This window comes from Delphinapterus leucas, chromosome 19, assembly GCF_059928025.1.
Source record: "Delphinapterus leucas isolate spDelLeu-1000000601 "Yukka" chromosome 19, BTC_Dleu_Yukka2, whole genome shotgun sequence".
NCBI lineage: Eukaryota > Metazoa > Chordata > Mammalia > Artiodactyla > Monodontidae > Delphinapterus > Delphinapterus leucas.
In genome coordinates, this window is record NC_143147.1 from 44,472,275 (window position 1) to 44,489,984 (window position 17,710).

A 17,710-nucleotide genomic window follows, 5' to 3' on the forward strand; every position below is an offset into this window, starting at 1 on the left:
TGCATTTTTACAACTCTTAACGCTTACCAAACACAGTTCATACCTATTTTTGTTTCATTTCCCTAGTCACTCTGCATGCACACTATTTCCATTTTACGAGGACGACACTGAAGCTGAGGAGTAGCTAGGGAACTTAACAATGGCTCCCTAGCCGGTAAGGCTCAGAGCCAGGATTTAATCAGACAGCTAGGTCTGTCTGACCCTAAGGCTATCACTCTATTCCACAGACGTCCCTGGTGTCCCTGTGGTAACTGTGCTTGAAGCAGGGAAGCCATCCTTTCCATGATTTCTCCCCAAACTCAGAGGCCAGGGACTACAGCCTGACGTGGCCAGAGGACTGGGGGTCTGGGGCTCAGGAGGGGGTAGGGGGAGAGACACGGGGGCTGGGGGTGGGTGGGAACTAAATGGTTGAAAGGTAGACTTGGGGTAGGTGTAGAAATTGGAGGCGGGAAGCAGCCTCTGTGTGGTGGGCAGAAACTCTAGTATTCCTTGTGCAGGATGATGTGTAGGCGGTATTTTCTGCCCATGTTCATGGTTCTTGATTGGAGATGTTTGGGGGTGTGGAAACTGGAGGGTGTGGGGACTCTGGAAGATTTTTCAGTTTCAGAGAAGGCAAATAGGAGGCAAATTATATGCCAAGTCTGATCATTTGGTAACAGCTGCCTGGAACTTTGAACTGAAAAGGCTAAGTTGAGGCTCGTTGGGAAAAGGGGCTGTGCTTGATTGGGGGTCTCTTCCACGGGGGCCAGGGTGGGAAAGGGGGCATGAGTTCGTTCCACATCTAAGCTACCCTTACTCTCTATCTCCAGCTCCCCTTTCCATATAGGCCTTAATTGTCTTCATCAAATCTTCCCCCAGGAATCCTGGGGGTAGAGAAGAGGACCAGAAAAGGCACAGCACTGCATAAGAGTTATGCTTGAGATACTGGCTTTGTTGATCACAGGTAGGGAAAAGTGACCAGACCAATAAGCTTCCAAGAAACTTCAGACCCATAGAGGGAAGAGCTCGGCTGCTGAGGTCCCTTTGGGCTCCCTCCCCGACTTGCCCGTGTCCTTACTGTGTGAGTTCTGCAGCTGCGTCACAGCGGCCATGAAGGGCTGCTGGGCCATGTGGCTGCCCGGGCTCTGCTGCATGAGGGGCTGCTGGTGAGAGCTGTGCAGCTGCTGGGAGAACTGGACGGGCTGCAGGGCTGCCAGGCTGCCGGCCACGCTGTTGATGACAGGGACGCTCTGAGCTTGGGAGGAGTTGAGGCCTGTGTGAACAAGAGGGAAGATTAGAGATGGCTTCAGGGAGGAGGACAGGTGAACAGATGTGAATGGTCATCAACGGAGGCCCTGCTATTTGCCAGGCACTGGGCTGAGGCTGTTACGTAAGAGACTGCACAGAAAGCAATTTTATAGACCCATCTTATAGACCAAAAAACTGAGGCTTAGAGAGATTAAGTTGACTTGCTCAAATTCCACAGCGAGTTGTGGATGCAAATGGGCTTTCAACAGATCTGACGGAGACCTGAGAGTCTCCCAAAGTTGTCCTGTGACCTCCCAAACTTAGCTCCCTTGAGGTTGCAGGGCCCTGTGCTTGCCTGCTCCATCCACGCCTGGCTCTGAGGGAGCAGGGTTAAAGGCATCCACACTAAGGTGCAGATTACTGCCCAGATATATCTGTCCAGCAGGGGGCAGGAGTGTTCAGGGACCCACATTTGGATAAAAAGCAAAACCCCCTCCACAGTCCTGGAGGTATGGAGCCTGAAGCCCCTCATTTAGCGGGCTGTGCAAAACCCGAAAGAGGTCAGATGCTCATTCTCTTGCCTGGAACAGAGAGGGGATAAAACACTGCAACTCAATCAGTCCATGAAAAGGGTATATCTTATCTGACAGCACAGGGCTGGTGGCCTCAAAAGGACCAGGTATTGGAAGGAGTAAGTAGTAAGTTGAAGGTTGGCAGTTCCAGTAGGTGTTGCTTTCTGTTCTGGAAGGATGAGGGCCTCCGTGGTTCTGTACTGTGTCTGTATCCTAAGGTCTATTTAGAACTGGGGCCAGCACTGCAAAGATCAGGTCCCTGGTACCCACCCTCCATCGCCTCCCTGGGCGGGACTCTGGGGAAGGCACCTGAGGCAGGGTGGGAGTGGGGATGTGAGGATCAGGGGAAAGACACCCCGACCTCTTTCCTGGAACTGCCAAGGTTCCTTTGACCTTGCTTTCTGGGAAGTGGGGGAAAGAATGCGATGAAGAAGGAATCCCAGAGAAAGGTCTCTTTTAGGCAAATGTGGAAAAGACACCTAGAGAGCCTTTCCTGAGATGGAGAGGGTTCCATAAGCAGGTTCACAGGAGGAGGCAGTCCTCCGTGGAGATAGCACAAAGACCTCAACGATTGCCTGCTCAGAACCCAGCTGATACTGTTATCAGAAACCTAAAAGGTGAGACCCATGAGCAGAAGGGAAGAGGAATAAGCCCCCTCCTGGCTCTCCTGGCTGGGACTGGGGAGGTGGGGTCCTCTGAGCGCTCAGAATAGTGCTATCTCCAGTTCCCCAGGGGTTCAGCTTCTCCTCTAGGCAGTGTCTCACCCGATACCATGATCTCCTGTTTCCCTTTCCTACCTTCTACGTAAGGTCTCAGTACCCGAGGAAGCCCCATGGATTTGCTGTTGTCTCCCCGAGCCCATTGCCACTGCTCTTTCTGGGAAATCTCTGCCCAGAAAAGCAAATTATGCTGTCTAGAGTGGATGACAGTGGAGGGCATACTTCTGCAACCTGCCTGTGTTTTAGAATCATCCTGGGGAGCACTTTAAGAAATATACATTCCTCGGCCTCACCCATGACTTAATGAGTCAGACACTTTAGAGGTGAGGCCCAGGAATTTTATTTTCAACACAGTCTGTGACCCTGATGTGCCTCAATTCCAGGATGGAGAGCCACTGATGTCATTCGAGCTCCTGCGAAGTGTGACTCTTGGCCTTTCCATCTGTTTTCTGGACACTGGTTCCTGCTTAAGAAGCATGTTATCCAGTCCAGTAGGTGAGTAGAGAACGAGGAATTGGCACTGCTGGGTAATCTGTTATCACATTCTCCTTGGGCCTCAGCAGTCGCCAGGCAGGGCCCACATACTCAACAGGACAGGAGTTGGCTATTCCTTGCCCCAAAACTCATCTCTCGGTTTATTGGCCTGTCGTGTGGAGAGCAGTACAAGCTTGGACTCGTAACTGATTCTTCATCCTGACACTCCATGGGGTAGGACCACTGCATCTCAGCCACGTTTTCTGGTGACCCTCATCATGCTTCAAGTACACACACACACACACACACACACACGCCCTTCTAAGGTCAACGTACTCTGGTGTTGGCTGTCTGCAGTAGGAGATTAAGATTATTGTAAGAAGGTAGAGAAGTATGGGTGAGAAAAATTAGGAGGAACAAAACAGAAAAATATGTAATAGCTCCAGGGAAAGTTTTAATTCAGATAGTGCCTAAGAAAATATATAACTGTGTGTGTCAGCCAAAGCTGGACGTGTGAAGAGAGAAGGTAAGTGGGACAGTTTGTGTATCATTTTGGTTGTAAAAATATAGGTGGGATATCTTATCCGTAGGCCTTTTCAAATCTTCTAGAAGGTAAGCAAGCTGGTTTCAGTTATCCTATCTCATTCTCAAACCCTGGTGTTAGCGTGGTTACCATATTGCTGGAGAGGGCCCCGTGAAAAGGCAGCAAATTTTAAATACTTTATTTTGTGAGTCCTCTAAAGGCTTCTCCTTTCCCACTTGGCTTTACAGAACTCAGTGGGGAGGGCATCAATCTCCCAGCTGCTGAGGACAGAGAGCGCCACACTGATTCATTCAGTAAACTCCTGTGTCTCCTAGGGGCCTAGCCCTGTTTTGCCCTCAAGGAGAGCACAAGTCCTTCTCTTCAGAAGTGATCTGAGTTGCTACCCTGACTAGAGATGGTTTAGGAAGAGAGGCGATCCCCAGGGTGAAAGAAAGATAAGCAATGTACTGCCCTTAGATCTTTCCCGAGACTTCTCAGGGATGCTTCCCTGGGTCACAAGGAAGACTTGGCCGGAGCTGTTACCGTAAGGCTGAAATATGCTGAATACACATCAACATTATTACTCTGCGAGAGACATCCACTGGCACAGCCATGTCAGCCTTCCTGTGCCCTGAAATGGCCCATCTGTGATGGACGGGGACGGACTCTCTGTGGGATGCGAGCTGCTGGGGCTGGAAGGACCTGACCCCTCTCCCTGTCTTCAGTCCTGGGCATACACAACCTATTTCTCCTTAAATCTGTCAAGGCTCAGAGATGCTGTGACAGTTTCCTGCAGAGTCCCTTCTCAGTATGTTTTCACCGTGGGCCAAGGAGGTCTCGTTCGACCACACAAAATTCCCCTTTAAGAAGGAAGCCCCTCATGTCTTGCTCCATCTTGGCCAACACAAAGAAACATCAACACGACCCAACCTCCTGGAAAATCCACCACATACTTAGGGATAGGAATGAACACCAGACAAAAGTATAAGCTACAATATTATACATACTCATGCTTTATCGATTTACAGGCATGTCTACACACACAGTCATTGGATTGCCAACCCATTTTACAGATGAGGAGACTGACCCTCATAAAGCTTCAATGATTTGACCCACAATGTACAGCTGGTGAGCTGTGACCAAGATTCAACTCCGTTCCATAATTTTCTCTTATTTTAGGCTAAACAATCCAAATCTTGTTGAGGAGAGAAATAAGGAACGAAACGAGTTGAATCAAACCTACAAGTGTTGGGTGAGTTTTAAGGGGATCTTCTTTAGTTCTTCTGTTTTTGTTTTTTTAAAATCAGGTTGACTCATTTCCCATGCTGCTTCTCCCTGCCCCCAAGTTTTCTGACCAAGAACAGAGCTTACTTTGTGCAATGGCCATGACTCCAGAGAGGGGGGTCATGATGAGGTTTTGAGATTGCTGGGGATTGTGGTGGGACAGGCTGTGGATATTCGTCAAGGTGCTGACCGGGGGCAAACCTCCTCCTGAGACTGAGATCTGCTGGAGAGAAAAAAAACAAGAGCAGCATGAGTAGAATCAGGGTTGCAAAGAGCAGTGTCCAAAATGACGTGGCTCAGCAATTCCTTGGCACGGCTAATTCACTGGTTCATTCATTCATTCATCCATTCAGGAACAATTATTAAGCACCAAGTGAGGGATAGGCACCATTCTAGGTACAGAGGATGGAGTGGTAAGTAATATTGACCATAATCCCTTCCCTCATGTGCCTCTGTTTGTTGACTACCTTTGAATCACTAGCTTGCCTTAGAGATTCCTCAGCCCATGTGTATTATATGATCGTCTCTGGCTCATGTTGAAAGTATCCTCTGTTCTGCTCTATGCCCTCTATATTATTGGTGCTAAAGACATGTGATGGCTAAAAATAGTAGCTGAAGAAATGCCCTGGGATTCCCTAGCGTAGCAGATTAGGGCCCAGGCAAGAGCACAGGGAAGCTTTCACTGAGTACAGGTTCTAGGAAGCACTGCTCATGCATTAACTCACAAACCTCACTCGAGCCACGAGGCAGGTACTTCCGCCATTTCCACTTCACGGGTAACAAAACTGAGGCTCAGAGCAGTTGTGCATATTGCCCGAGATCCGACAACTAGTAAATGGTAACTCTCGTATTCAAGCCCACGTCTGTCTGACTCTAAAATTCAAGTTCTTACTTTTTACAGAGGACTTTTACCCGATAATTATTACTAAGGTTTTTCTGGGGGAGATCAGCCATTATTGGGCTTCTCTACTTTTCCCAAATCTCTACTATACATTAAAAAAAAAAATTTTTTTTTTTTTGGCAGGAGGCTACTATTGTAATGACAAAGCTACTAAATGAGGCTTGGCTCCAGGTACCCCTACTCTGTTTCACCACTATATTTTAATGACAGATTAGTAAGAGAAACCTACTGACTTGTGTGTATTTTTGTCCAAGGCCACTCTGAGTCCTTCTATTTATTCCTAATAGTGTCTTTTCCTTATTGATTTTCTTCATTTTCCCAAGTGTATATATAACGGCATCACAGGCCTATAATGCTAATTGGGTCTCTTCCTTGCTGGTGCTAATACGTCTACATGTCATATTGCATTGGTTAGAATCTTCCCAGTAGTATTAACCAGTAACAGAGGTAATAGATGTACTTACTTTGATTCTGTATTATCAGAAATGCTTCCAATGTTTCCCCATTAATTATAAGGAGTTCTCAGTTTTACACACACATACACACACACACACAAAACACACATACACACAACAAACTTTTATTCATGATAAAGTAGCTTACTATTTATAGTTTTAAAATAATATTTAAAAGTATTACTAAGAAAGGACTGTCCCCGCTCACTCTGAAATAACTCAGACATTCTTGATGGCATCAGGAATGCTGACAGGTGGGTTAGGGTTGGGATACATACATCGGATGTTTGAGTCGCCCTCTCCTTCTTCCTTCCCTTGTGACCCAGAGCTCCTTAGACTATAGGTCTCACACCAGCACCCAGGGGGGAAGACACTCTCTCTTGCCTGCCCTTCTGATCAACCCCATAGCTCCCAAGGTGAATTTGAAAAAGAAAGAAAGAAAAAACCAAACAGGTTTGTTTGTGTTTTTAAAATGAGCATCAAGACATGAGTTAGGGGTCACATGACCAAGAAGGAATTCTGACCACATCAAACAAGAGAGAACCAGCTTGTTTGCTGGACTTGTTTTTCAAAATGTCAGAGTCATTAAAAAAAAAAAAAAAAAAAATCAGTGACCTGCCTTCAGACTTGCCCTGAGTAATGCAGTCCTTTGGAGAAAGTCAATGGAGTGACAGTAATCTGCCATTTCAATGTCTGGTTTTAACGGTGAAAGAGAAAGGTGGGTGCTAATGATAAAAACAATTTAAATGTGTATGGCTTTCGCGCTTGTAAAGTGCTTTCACTGATTGTTCTCAATAGTTAATGGCACACATAGGGAAGGCGTTATGATTATTGCTCTATAGTACAGATTAAGAAACTGAACCTTTCTCAATGTCTTGTAATAACCTACAATGGAAGAGAATGTGAAAAAATATATATATATATTTATATATGTATAACTGAATCACTTTGCTGTACATCTGAAACTAACACAACATTGTAAATCAACTCTATTTCAATAAAAATTTTTAAAAAAAGAGAAAGAAAGTGAGCCTCAGAAGAGTTGAGAGAGCAGCTCTGTGTCACCTGACTAGTAAGCGAGGAAGCCAGGATTCAAACCCAGTGCTGCTGGGCTTTAAATCCCATCCACTTACTATTTTGGGGGGCACCTTGGTCAAGCTCCTTCCCACTCTAAAATGCAACCATCATCTTCTCTTTGCCTTCAGGACTGATGGAAGTCAGGGAGCTGCCAAGAATATCCGTCATGATCCTCACAGGATAATCCAGAGAGTTTGAATGGTATCAACGCTGCCTTTTACAGTCCTTTGCTTCGTGCCTCACATACCTACCATCTACAAGGTTGGTACTATTAACTCTCCTTGGCAGACAAGACGACGGAAGTTTGGAGAAGTTAAGAAATGTGCCCAAGTGGTACAGTGGCCATGAAGAGCAGGCGATCTGCCTCCAGGCCTGAGCTTTGCACTATTAAGCTCTGCTACTTTGATACTGTGGAAGTATCCAGCATGTGCTTTTCTAAAACACAAGGTTCAACAGACACAGACTGCAATCTGAAACCTGGCCAGCTCTTTGTGGACGCATGCCATTTGGGCATGGGGTGGGGGCCAAATAGAACAAAAGAAAGCTCAAATGGATCACCATTATTTCCAAAACCAATCCCTGTGGGAAGATTTCAAATGCACATCCTACCACAGGTCAGCACACGGAGACTGTCATTCCCTGGATGGGTCTTATCCCCAAAACAGCAGAGTTACAGGCAAGCCTTACACCACCCTGGTGATGCAGGCGTTGTTATCCCCCATTTTCCAGATGAGGAAACTGAAGTTAAGCAACGTCCATCCTATGGCTGATAAACAACAGAACCCAAGACGTGGACACACTAGTTCCCTTGCTGCGTTATTTTAAACCATACTCCACTCCTGTCTTTGGTGGACCAGGATCTGTGATGGGCTTGTTATATATTAACCGAAAACAGACTCTTGAATTTGGGCATCCAGTGATAGTGACATAACATATGAGCCAGGGTGTTGGAAACTAGAGAAAAGCTGGTCCCTGCAAACAAGCTTCCAGGTGTTTGCTAACGTTGAGGTGTGCTGTCTTGGTCAATCATCAATCCAATAACATACTGCTCATTAGGGCGCTGCCGAGCGGAAGAGGAAGAAAAAAGCGTCTCCTGCGGCTGCCTTTGGAGCGCCCCGGCCTCGGTGAGGCAGTTTGCTTGTTAGGAGGAAGGGCGGGAGGGCTCACAGGGAAACCCCAAGGACCTTCAAGCAATAGGAGAGGAGACCTGTTTCCTCCGCTGGGAAGCCAAGATCTCTCCCGCAAGCCCCGCCCCGCTCCTCCAGGGAAGTCTGGGCAATCCTTTAACTTATTTGGGTCTCACAAGGCAGCCAAAGAAGAAGCTTAAGGGATGAGAGGTGGGCAAGGGGGCTGCAAAAGGGCTCCCCTAGGAGCATCTTTCGTTTCCTTTTGCAGAGATCACTACCAGGGAGCGATCAGCTCAAGTCCCCAAACTAGAGTTGGCCAGGCCTGGCACTCCCCTCGGATATTACACTTTGTTTTTTTCCTCCAGGGAGCTGGGGACTCAGTCACCTGTGACTCACCATTCCTGTGTTGCCTACACGGCACACACGTCAAGGTCTAGAATGGCATCGGCTCCCTGCCCGCCCCCCCCCCCCCCCCCCCCCCCCCCCCGCCTCTAGGTCAGACACCTTGAAAGAAGGCATACGGCTCCACCTTGAGCTTGGAAGCCAGGAACCCATGGCTCCTCCCTCCTGTGAAACACAGAGCATGACCCAAAGAATCAAGTTTTCCACGTTCTACCCTTCCTAGTGTCGTCATGCTGTGTTCTCTTGGAAGCCGCCCTCCCCTGCAGCACTTGTGTTGCTTGAGGATTAGAACGTCGAAAATTCAACATCAACTAGTCTATTCCTCACCGGGCGAGGCTGCTCAACTGACATCTGGGGCTGGGCTGTGGTTATGGGTATAGACAACTTCATTTAGGGAGAATAATACTGACATTCACCTAACAACAACCGCGTTGTCGTTCATTGAATATTTACCGTCCCCAACACCGTGCCTCTCGTGTTATCACCTTTGTTCCGCCAACAACCTAGTGTTATTACTTTTTATAGATGAGAAAGAAAGAGCTAGAACCTGCCCAAGGCTACACAGCTATTAAGTGCCGAGCTGGGATTTGAACCCGGGTCACTGTAACTTCGAAGTTGGTGTTTCCCACTCACCCTGTAAGCACCGCCCCACCCCACCTGCCATTTTGTGCTGTGATCTTCACTGCCGTCCAGTGTCCTTCAAAACCCCCGTGCCAGAAGCTTCCCCACCTCTCGCCATCCACTCAATCCTGACTTAACTACCCTCCTTGCCAGGACCAGGGGGGTGTGAAGAGGAAGAGGGGGCTTGTTTCAAAGTGAGGTGCTCTCTGGGTTAAAAAACTGGCTTTGGAGGCCCTGGGTTGGGGGGGATGAATGAGCATTTTATCAACTCAAATGTCACTGGCAGCCCCAAAACAAACAGTGTCCCACCCGCTTTGCTCCTTTATGAGGCATTCAATCAATAAAACGAGAGCAGGGCTCTGTCAGATTTATTGGCTGGGTTCAAACCGAACACCTCTTCCACCCGCCAAAGGCTGGGTCACCGGTTCTACCTTTCCGTTCCAACTCTGGACAGCCCCCATTTTCCCCTGTGAGGCTACAATGGTTCATTGTTTGAGGCAGGCCTTGTGAGAAGTTGTGTTTGTTTTGCCTCTTATCTTATCAGCTCCAGAGCTACAATGGCCCAGGTGTACGCACCATTTTACCGTCAGGTGAGAGGAGATTGTGGCCCGGGTCCAGGCTGGCTGGAGAGACTTGCTGTAAAACAGACTGGCTAGTCACCATGGCGCTGTTGCCATGGTGACTGATTGTTGAGGAGGAAGTGACCTCATTGTTTCCCTGCTGGCTGTAGCGCACTCCTGCAAAACAAGGCAGACCCAACAGCGAATATTAGTGCCACCTGACCCGAGAACGCTTGCTTTCTAGGGTGGATGACAAGGAAGAAAAGCTGCCTTCTATCCGCTGTCTTTCTCTAGGGTAGAGGTTGCATGGCCTCTGCTTGAATTCTAGAATGTAATCTCCATGAGGGCAGGATGTTTTTATCTGTTTTGTTTTGTTCATTGCTGTATTCCCTCGGTAGCCACTCAATAAGTATCTGTCAAATGAATGAACGAATGAATGAACAAATGAATGGATTCTGATTCTTGTTGCTTCAGCATAGTTCGTTTAGGATTTAGGGGCTTCTCTTTCTGGCTGGCATATTTCTTTTGTTCTTCAAAATGCCTTCTAGAAATGTTTCCCTGGCATCGCTTGGCCAAGTAAGGCTTCAAAGCATGAGTTGATGGATTTTACAGAGAGGGACTGGCCCAGCGACCATTATAAGGGCCACAACAAAATGCACCAGACTCTGTGCACCACCATTTTGGCCAAGCCCAAGAGGCCAGGGGGACACAGGCGGAGCAGGGTCAGGATGGGGCTGAAGCTAGGAGTCTTTGGTTCTGGAACTCACATTCCTTTGGTGGGGTCCCATTTGGCTGACTTCCAGGGCCCAGGGGAAGGCGTGTCTGCTGGGAGGTGGGGCAGGCAGCATGCACAGGCAGGAGGTGGATGCCTAGTAAACCACTGCAGTTTGGTCTGCAAGGGAGGGGAGAACCAAGCATGTGTACAACGTCACTGCTCTGACCCTCCCTCTCGCTCGGGAACCAAAGCGCAGGTCTGTGCTCAGGAAAGGGACAGTGCTGGGCAGAGACCAGGCGGCTGAAGGGAGCTGAAGGGGGAAGAGAACCTGGGCCCAGTGTGCGGAGTCCAAGTCCTGCTTGATGTGCCCGTGAAACAGCCAAAGACGAAGCCAGGGGTAGCTGGGGCATCTCACCCTCAGCTCAAAGCTGAGAAAGACAGTGTTCTGGTTTATGCTTTGGATTGGACAGAAAGGTTCGGGGGACCCTGTTCCTACCTGCAAGGGATGGAGACCAAATGGAATTATTTGGAGAGGAGGGCCAGCTTCTCCTTCGTTTTCCCTTTTGCCCAGGTCCCCAGGATCAAACACCACTGTATCAAGTACCCGAGTTCTGTTGGTCCGCTTGCCCCCTGCCCCACCTGGAGCCCCACCTGCTCGAGGAGCCTACAGAAGTCCCCCTCCGCACCCGCGGGAGCCAGGCAAGCTGCCCTAACCAGCAGCCTCTTAATCACGAAGACAAAGCTTGCCAAGAGGAGATCCAAGCTGGTTTTCCTTGAATTGTGCAAAGGACGTTCCCCAAGGCTGATATGACCTAGAGCTTAAGAGGGCTGGGGAGAAAACAAACAAATGCTAGGGCAGGGTTCTAACCTTCAGGAGCAACTTGTTTGACTACGAAGTGGCTTGATGCATGCTCTGTGGGCTTCTTCTATTGGTTGTTTCCCCATCCTTTGATTCAAGGGGCTGCTGGGGGTGGGGGTGTTGGCAGAGGGCCAGCACTGGAGTTTGGTAGTTATAGGTCTGGAGCACTATATTTTGGTGGTGGTGGTGAACAGGAACTATGAAGCTAACAGGAAGAAAGACTTCCACGTCTCCAAGCCCACACCGCCTGCCCAGTCCTGTCTGTCTTCCTCTGCACCTACCTGTAGCCCCTAGGTCTCCTCTTTACCACCCTCTACTCCATCCCGTTGGGTTAAATTAGGTCCTTTTTCTCCACTCATATTTGCCACCGGGTTCCCAGCAAGATGCTTATTTAGGAGAAGAGAGATCTGGAACTTGTGAGCTCAGAAGGCAGCTGGGTCCAGTAGAAAAGGGGGAGACAGATTTCAGATCAATTAAACGAAGGACCTTCTAACAAGGAGGGCTAACGGGAAGATTGTGTGCTCTGGAGCTGGACAAACAAGGGTTCCAATCCTGACTTTGCTCTTAACAGATGCGTGATCTTGGGAAAAATCACTCTCTCCCTCTGTGGCTGTTTCCTCTCATAAAGTGAAGAGGACGCTTCCTTAATAGGGCTAGTTTGGATTAGAGATAACATCTATAAAGCTCTCAGCAGAATGCCAAATAAATGGCAAACACGGCTAGGGATGCTGCAGGAAGGGAGCTGGTGTAGGGATGGAGCCCAAGATATTTGCCCTAAGACTCTAGAATTCTGGACAATGAACAGTAGGTTCCAAGTACTGGATGGAATTACCTTTCCACGGAGAATCATTTCCAAAGAATCCAGCTCTGCTGTAACCACTGATGCTTTGTCCTGGAAGCAACTTGGGAGGGAGGCCTGGCCCCTGGCCCTCTTGTTCTCTCCTTTTGGAGAAACTGGACTTCACCCTGTTTTTCTCCTGCTTCCTCTGACTCCCTGACCAGCTATTTACCTCCCCAAGATGCTCTGCTCCTGAGAGAGCAGTGATAACGCTGGGAGTCAGGTGTGTTTTCACCTCCCAGCTTGTCCCCATCATTGATTCAGTCTCAAGTCAAACAGACGCTCGTTTTCGCCTATTTAATTTGGCTGAAGGAAGAGGGCCAGTCCTCTGGTGATCGAATATGGGTCGTGGGGAGACTTCTCCCCTACCTCAGGCTACATAATTATTTATTTAAAAATAATTAACCAAAGATATCCGCAGGAAACAAAAGCCTTCTTCACAAGGGAGCCTGGCAGGAGGGAGGCAGGAGCTATTTGTTAGAATCTCGGCAGCATAGCCCAAGGCTGCTGTGCTTTGTAAACCTTGTTTTCTCCCCCAGCGGAACTTCATTATATGAGAAATATAATGATGGAGCTGCTCTCTTCAAAGACAGATGGGCCGAGACCTCTGCACCTCCCTTTAAGGACCTCTGGTTGAGAGATAGTGTCTGGGATCCCTGTTTTGAACTCAGCTCGGCCATCAGTGTATTGGGTGAGCTCTAGCTCCCTCAGCTCTCAGTCAGAGGAGTGCCTGAGAGTGGGGAGGGGGCTATCATCACCACACTATTCTCACCAGAGTGTGGTGAGAGCTGGGCACGAGGCTGCTCATCCGCTGCAGGTGCACCTGTAGCTTTTCCCACTGACACTCCTCTCACCAGGAATTTGGCAATCGCTCAGGCTCCTGAGAGGGTGGCTGTAATCAGCCAGCCGCCTTAAAAGGGGGTGCGGAGGTGGAGGGTGTATCACAAGATCTCTGCCGGTGAGACCAGAAATCGGTGTTCTCGTTAGAGGAAGGAGAGGCCAGGTCCTTGTGTATTTCACAAACTCAGAAGAGCGCTTGAAAGGAGAACCAAAGTAGAATAAGCTCTGGTGCCAGGTGACATGGGTTTAAATCCTGGCTCTACCACATAATAGCTGTGTGACCTTGGGGGAATTACTTAACCTCCCTGAGCTTCAGTTTCTTTATTGTTAATGATTTCCATCCCTTTGGTCATTGGATGAGTTATGGGCGTGAAATTACTCAGGCCACGCTTGGCACACAGCAGTTACTCGAGACACATCTGTTCTTCCTATTTGGGGATTGTCTTTGTTTAAAAGACATTTTTAGGAAGGCTGAGTTCACAAAACTTCATTGAGCACCTATCCTGTGCTAGGCATTGTGGCAGGGAGCCTGTAAGAAGTGGAATGGCATCTTCCCTTCTCCCTTCACCATTGCAGGCTCTGAAAACGAACATACGACGAGGGCTCTGGTTTAATAGTGACTGACTGAAGATGCCAGGCTAATAGCCACAGAGGTCCCGCAGGAGAAATGACAAGGCCAGAAGGTGGTCATGTACTTTCCACTCACTTCCTGGCTCAAGTCACTAATTGGCCACATCCTATCAGCAGCCCTAAGAACCACAGCAAGTATGTCCAGCAGCAAAGGCATCTTAGCTGGAATCTAGAGACACCCCTGAGGCCTTGGAGAGGAGGTGTCTACTCTCACCTGTTCCCAGGTCTCGGCATCATGGGTGATGATGCCATTTCTGAACTCCTGGCAGCATGTGGGACAGAGACAAATCATTTGGTTTCTATCCAACATGACTGGTCAGAAGTGACAAAACATGAAGGAAGCTTACGGTTCCAGAAGCCAGCCTCTCCATACGCTGCCTTCCTGTACCAGCACCCAATCCAGGGCACTCTTCACACTACTGCAGGCTGGGATTTCTTTCTAGAACAAAATTGCACCACATCACTGCACTCTTTGGAAACCTAACGCTGCTCCTCACTGCCTTCTGGAAAAGCCCCAACACCTCAACGGCAGAATTGGGCCGTTGTGACTCCAGTCTGCCTTATTGGTATCATCTGTCACCACATCCCATACAGCCATGTCAGAGCCCTGCCACTCCTCAGCCAGACCCTGCCATCTCCTGCCTTTGTGCCTTTGCTTATGCTGTTCCCTGTGCCTGGAGAGCTCTTCCCTTCTTCTCCATGTCCCATCATTTAAAAGGGCTAAATGTCACCTCTTCTGTGAAGCTCTCCTTGATTCATCCTGGTAGTTATCTGTTCCATTCTTTGTATTTAACATACAGTAGAGACTCTTACAGCAGGAGCTGGTCGCCCTGCACTAAAATGCTCTGAGGATATGTTTCCTCCTCTCTCCCTCTTAAAGAGATGGCTTTTTACTCACTAGTGCATCCTCAGAGCCTAGGAGAGGGGCTGATGTGTGAATATTCATTGAATGAGGGAATAAGCCCTCAGGTGCTTTGAGGATCCTTGCCCCAGAGAACAAGGGAGCATCCCTTCTGGCAGAAGGAGAAAATACAGTCAGTTCTGCGGTCAGATTGGTATTAACAGTGCGGATTGGTTCCAATTCTATTGATATATTAGGGAATAACTTGAGTACAACATGAATTTCATATTTGAGGGATTCAGAAATCTGCACCCAGCTGAATGGAGCCACATAGGAATATACTACAATTGCTTTTTTTTTTTTTAGTTTTTTAAAAAATTGAAGTATAGTTGATTTACAGCATTGTGTTAGTTTCTGCTGTACAGCAAAGTGGTTCAGTTATACACATATATACATTCTTCTTTATATTCTTTTCCATTATGGTTTATCCCAGGATATTGAATATAGTTTCCTGTGCTATACAGTAGGAACTTGTTTATCCATTCACATAGGAATACACTAAATGCACACACACACACACACACACACACACACACACACACACTCTCTCACACTCTTCAAACATCTACCAGCTACCATTAGTTCACTGCATGTACCGTAAGCCACATCCGTCCCCCACCTCACAATAACTCACCAGCTGCAGCCCTTCCGATGCTCACTTCAATGGGCAAACTTTAGGCCTTTTTCAAGGTAAAGTGCCATATTTATTGTTGTACAGTGTTTATGTATTTTTTAGGCATTTAACAGGTGTAAAACTCTGCTAATGTTTTAATTAGATTCTTATCTTTTTTAAAAGGTGTCAACGACAAAGCTTTTGAGTATTGTGCCCTTAACCCCATTTTTTTCCCATAAGCCCTGTGGTTTTTATTGTGTGACCTTGCAAAGCACAGTGGTTTTTATGATGGGTATGTTGGGTTCTATAGGACTGACTGTGCCCCTGTGTTCAAAGGTGGAAGCAACTGCCTCCCAGGAGGATCCCAGAGAGGAGCCATCCAGGGTGTAATTAACTACAGAAACTTTTCATAAACCTGTGCTTCAGGGGCTTGGACTACCCCATAGAGCCCTGGGTATCTAATCCGGCTCTCTACGAGCTTCAAATATCAGTTTAGGAATTTGGGATTAACATATACACACTATTATGGGACTTCCCTGGTGGTCCAGTGGCTAAGACTCCACATTTCCAATGCAGGGGGCCCGGGTTGGATCCCTGGTCAGGGAACTAGATCCCACATGCCGCAACTAAGAGTTCAGCGTGCCACAACTAAAGATCCCGCACAAGGCAATGAAGATCCCATGTGCCGCATCTGAGACCCGGTGCAGCCAAATAAATAAATAAATATTTTTAAAAAATACACACTACTATATATAAAAGAGATAAACAACAAGGACCTATTGTATAGCACAGGGAACTATACTCAATATTTTGTAATAACCTATAAGGGAAAAGAATCTGAAAAAGAATATATATGTATAACCGAATCACTTTGCTGTACACCTGAAACTAACACAACATTGTAAATTACACTTCAATTTTAAAAAATGGTTTAAAAAAAACAGCTGAGGGGGTTCCCTGGCTGTCCAGCGGTTAGGACTCGGCGCTTTCACTGCCGTGGCCCGGGTTCAATCCCTGGTTGGTGAGCTAAGATCCCGCAAGCCATGTGGTGCGGCTAAAAAAAAAAAAAAAAAACAGCTGAGAGCCCAATGCCACAACTCCAGAAATCAACTGGGCACCAGTGTCCAGCCACTTTAAATTCATACTCTCTCATCTCTCTGCTTTGACTCTCTGATGATTCTGGGCCAGTCAACTTCTGGGCCTTGGCATTTTTATCTGTAAAATGGGCATACAGATCTCCCTTCCTTGGAAGCCAGAATAATGAATGAATAAAATAAGGTTAGAGAAGCACTGGGTTCTCCTGAGAAAGAAAATGCTGGGCAAACAGAACAGCAGCGTCAGCCCAGAAAGCATGACCAGAATTGCTTTTTTAGGAAGAAGCAAAGAGGGAGGTAGGGGTCTCCTGGGCAGTGGGAGGCTCAGCTTGACCTCACGTGGCCTTTGAGCCCGAAGCCTGGGGGTCCCTTTCACTGGGGTCTGTGAGCTGCACCCAGAATCTGGTGGGCTGCCTTTCACTCTTGACATTTCAAAGCCAATCTCCCATCCCTGATAATGCAGGAATGTTCCTCTGGCTGGTGGACCGCTGCCAGCTCGAGTGAGCGTCCCAGCCACCAACAGAGTAAACATTACTCAACCGGCCGGGGCTCTGTCACACACATTCTTCCCCTGTGTTCCTAACCTCACGCAGAGTGCAGCCCAGCACTGTTGGGTCTGGAAACTGGGAATTTAAAATCAGGCAGGAGGGAGAGTGCAGAGGAGAAAGCTCTCCCAAAAAGGAAACAACCGTGTCCATCAATTATAAGTAGACAGAGCTGTCTTTCTTATGAAGCCAAAACAGAGGTTTGGGGGTAGGGGCACCAGGAGGAATTCGGCCAGTCTTGATGGGTCCAGTACAGCATCCTTATAAACCCACTCCCCCTTTTCCCCAAAACGAGTCACTTTCTTGAGTGAACTTCTTAAGATACTCATTTAGGATAAAAGAATGTGAACAATTCCCCCAGCTTGAAACTGGGAACTCCAAAAATGAAAGCTTTCAAATTAGCTGGCACTGCTGCCTCAGTTTCCTCATTGGTCACGCAGGACTATTGCCGGTTCTTATTAATATTTCCTTCTCTCTGAGGATAAAGATGAATGTTTGCCAAGAGTTGAGGAGATTAAAAATCTGAAAGTCTGGGAGGAAAAATCTGAAGCAAGATGAAAGCAGTTTAAACATGGGGCTGGTTTCAATTCCAGATCTCTTTCTATCCGAGGTGGCTTAGTTAGGAGCCCAATTCATAAGAGGAGAAACACAGACAGGCCTGTGGGGACGGTAAACACTCTTGAACTCAAGGAGTAAAAGTTGAGTGATACTTGAGGGAAGCCCACAAACTGGT

At 47.7% G+C, this 17,710-nt stretch overlaps 1 protein-coding gene across 2 annotated transcripts in view; it reads right to left on the reverse strand.

The window, feature by feature from the left end:
- Positions 1-17,710, reverse strand: part of HNF1B (HNF1 homeobox B) — a 52,813-nt gene that overhangs the window by 11,339 nt on the left and 23,764 nt on the right. For both annotated transcript variants that reach the window (XM_089901040.1, XM_022552664.2), the window contains exons 5-7: positions 9,959-10,119; positions 4,887-5,019; positions 1,058-1,252 (exon numbers count right to left, since the gene is read on the reverse strand). In XM_089901040.1, the coding sequence (XP_089757166.1) occupies positions 1,058-1,252; positions 4,887-5,019; positions 9,959-10,119 (489 nt within the window). The remainder of the gene's footprint in view (positions 1-1,057; positions 1,253-4,886; positions 5,020-9,958; positions 10,120-17,710) is intronic.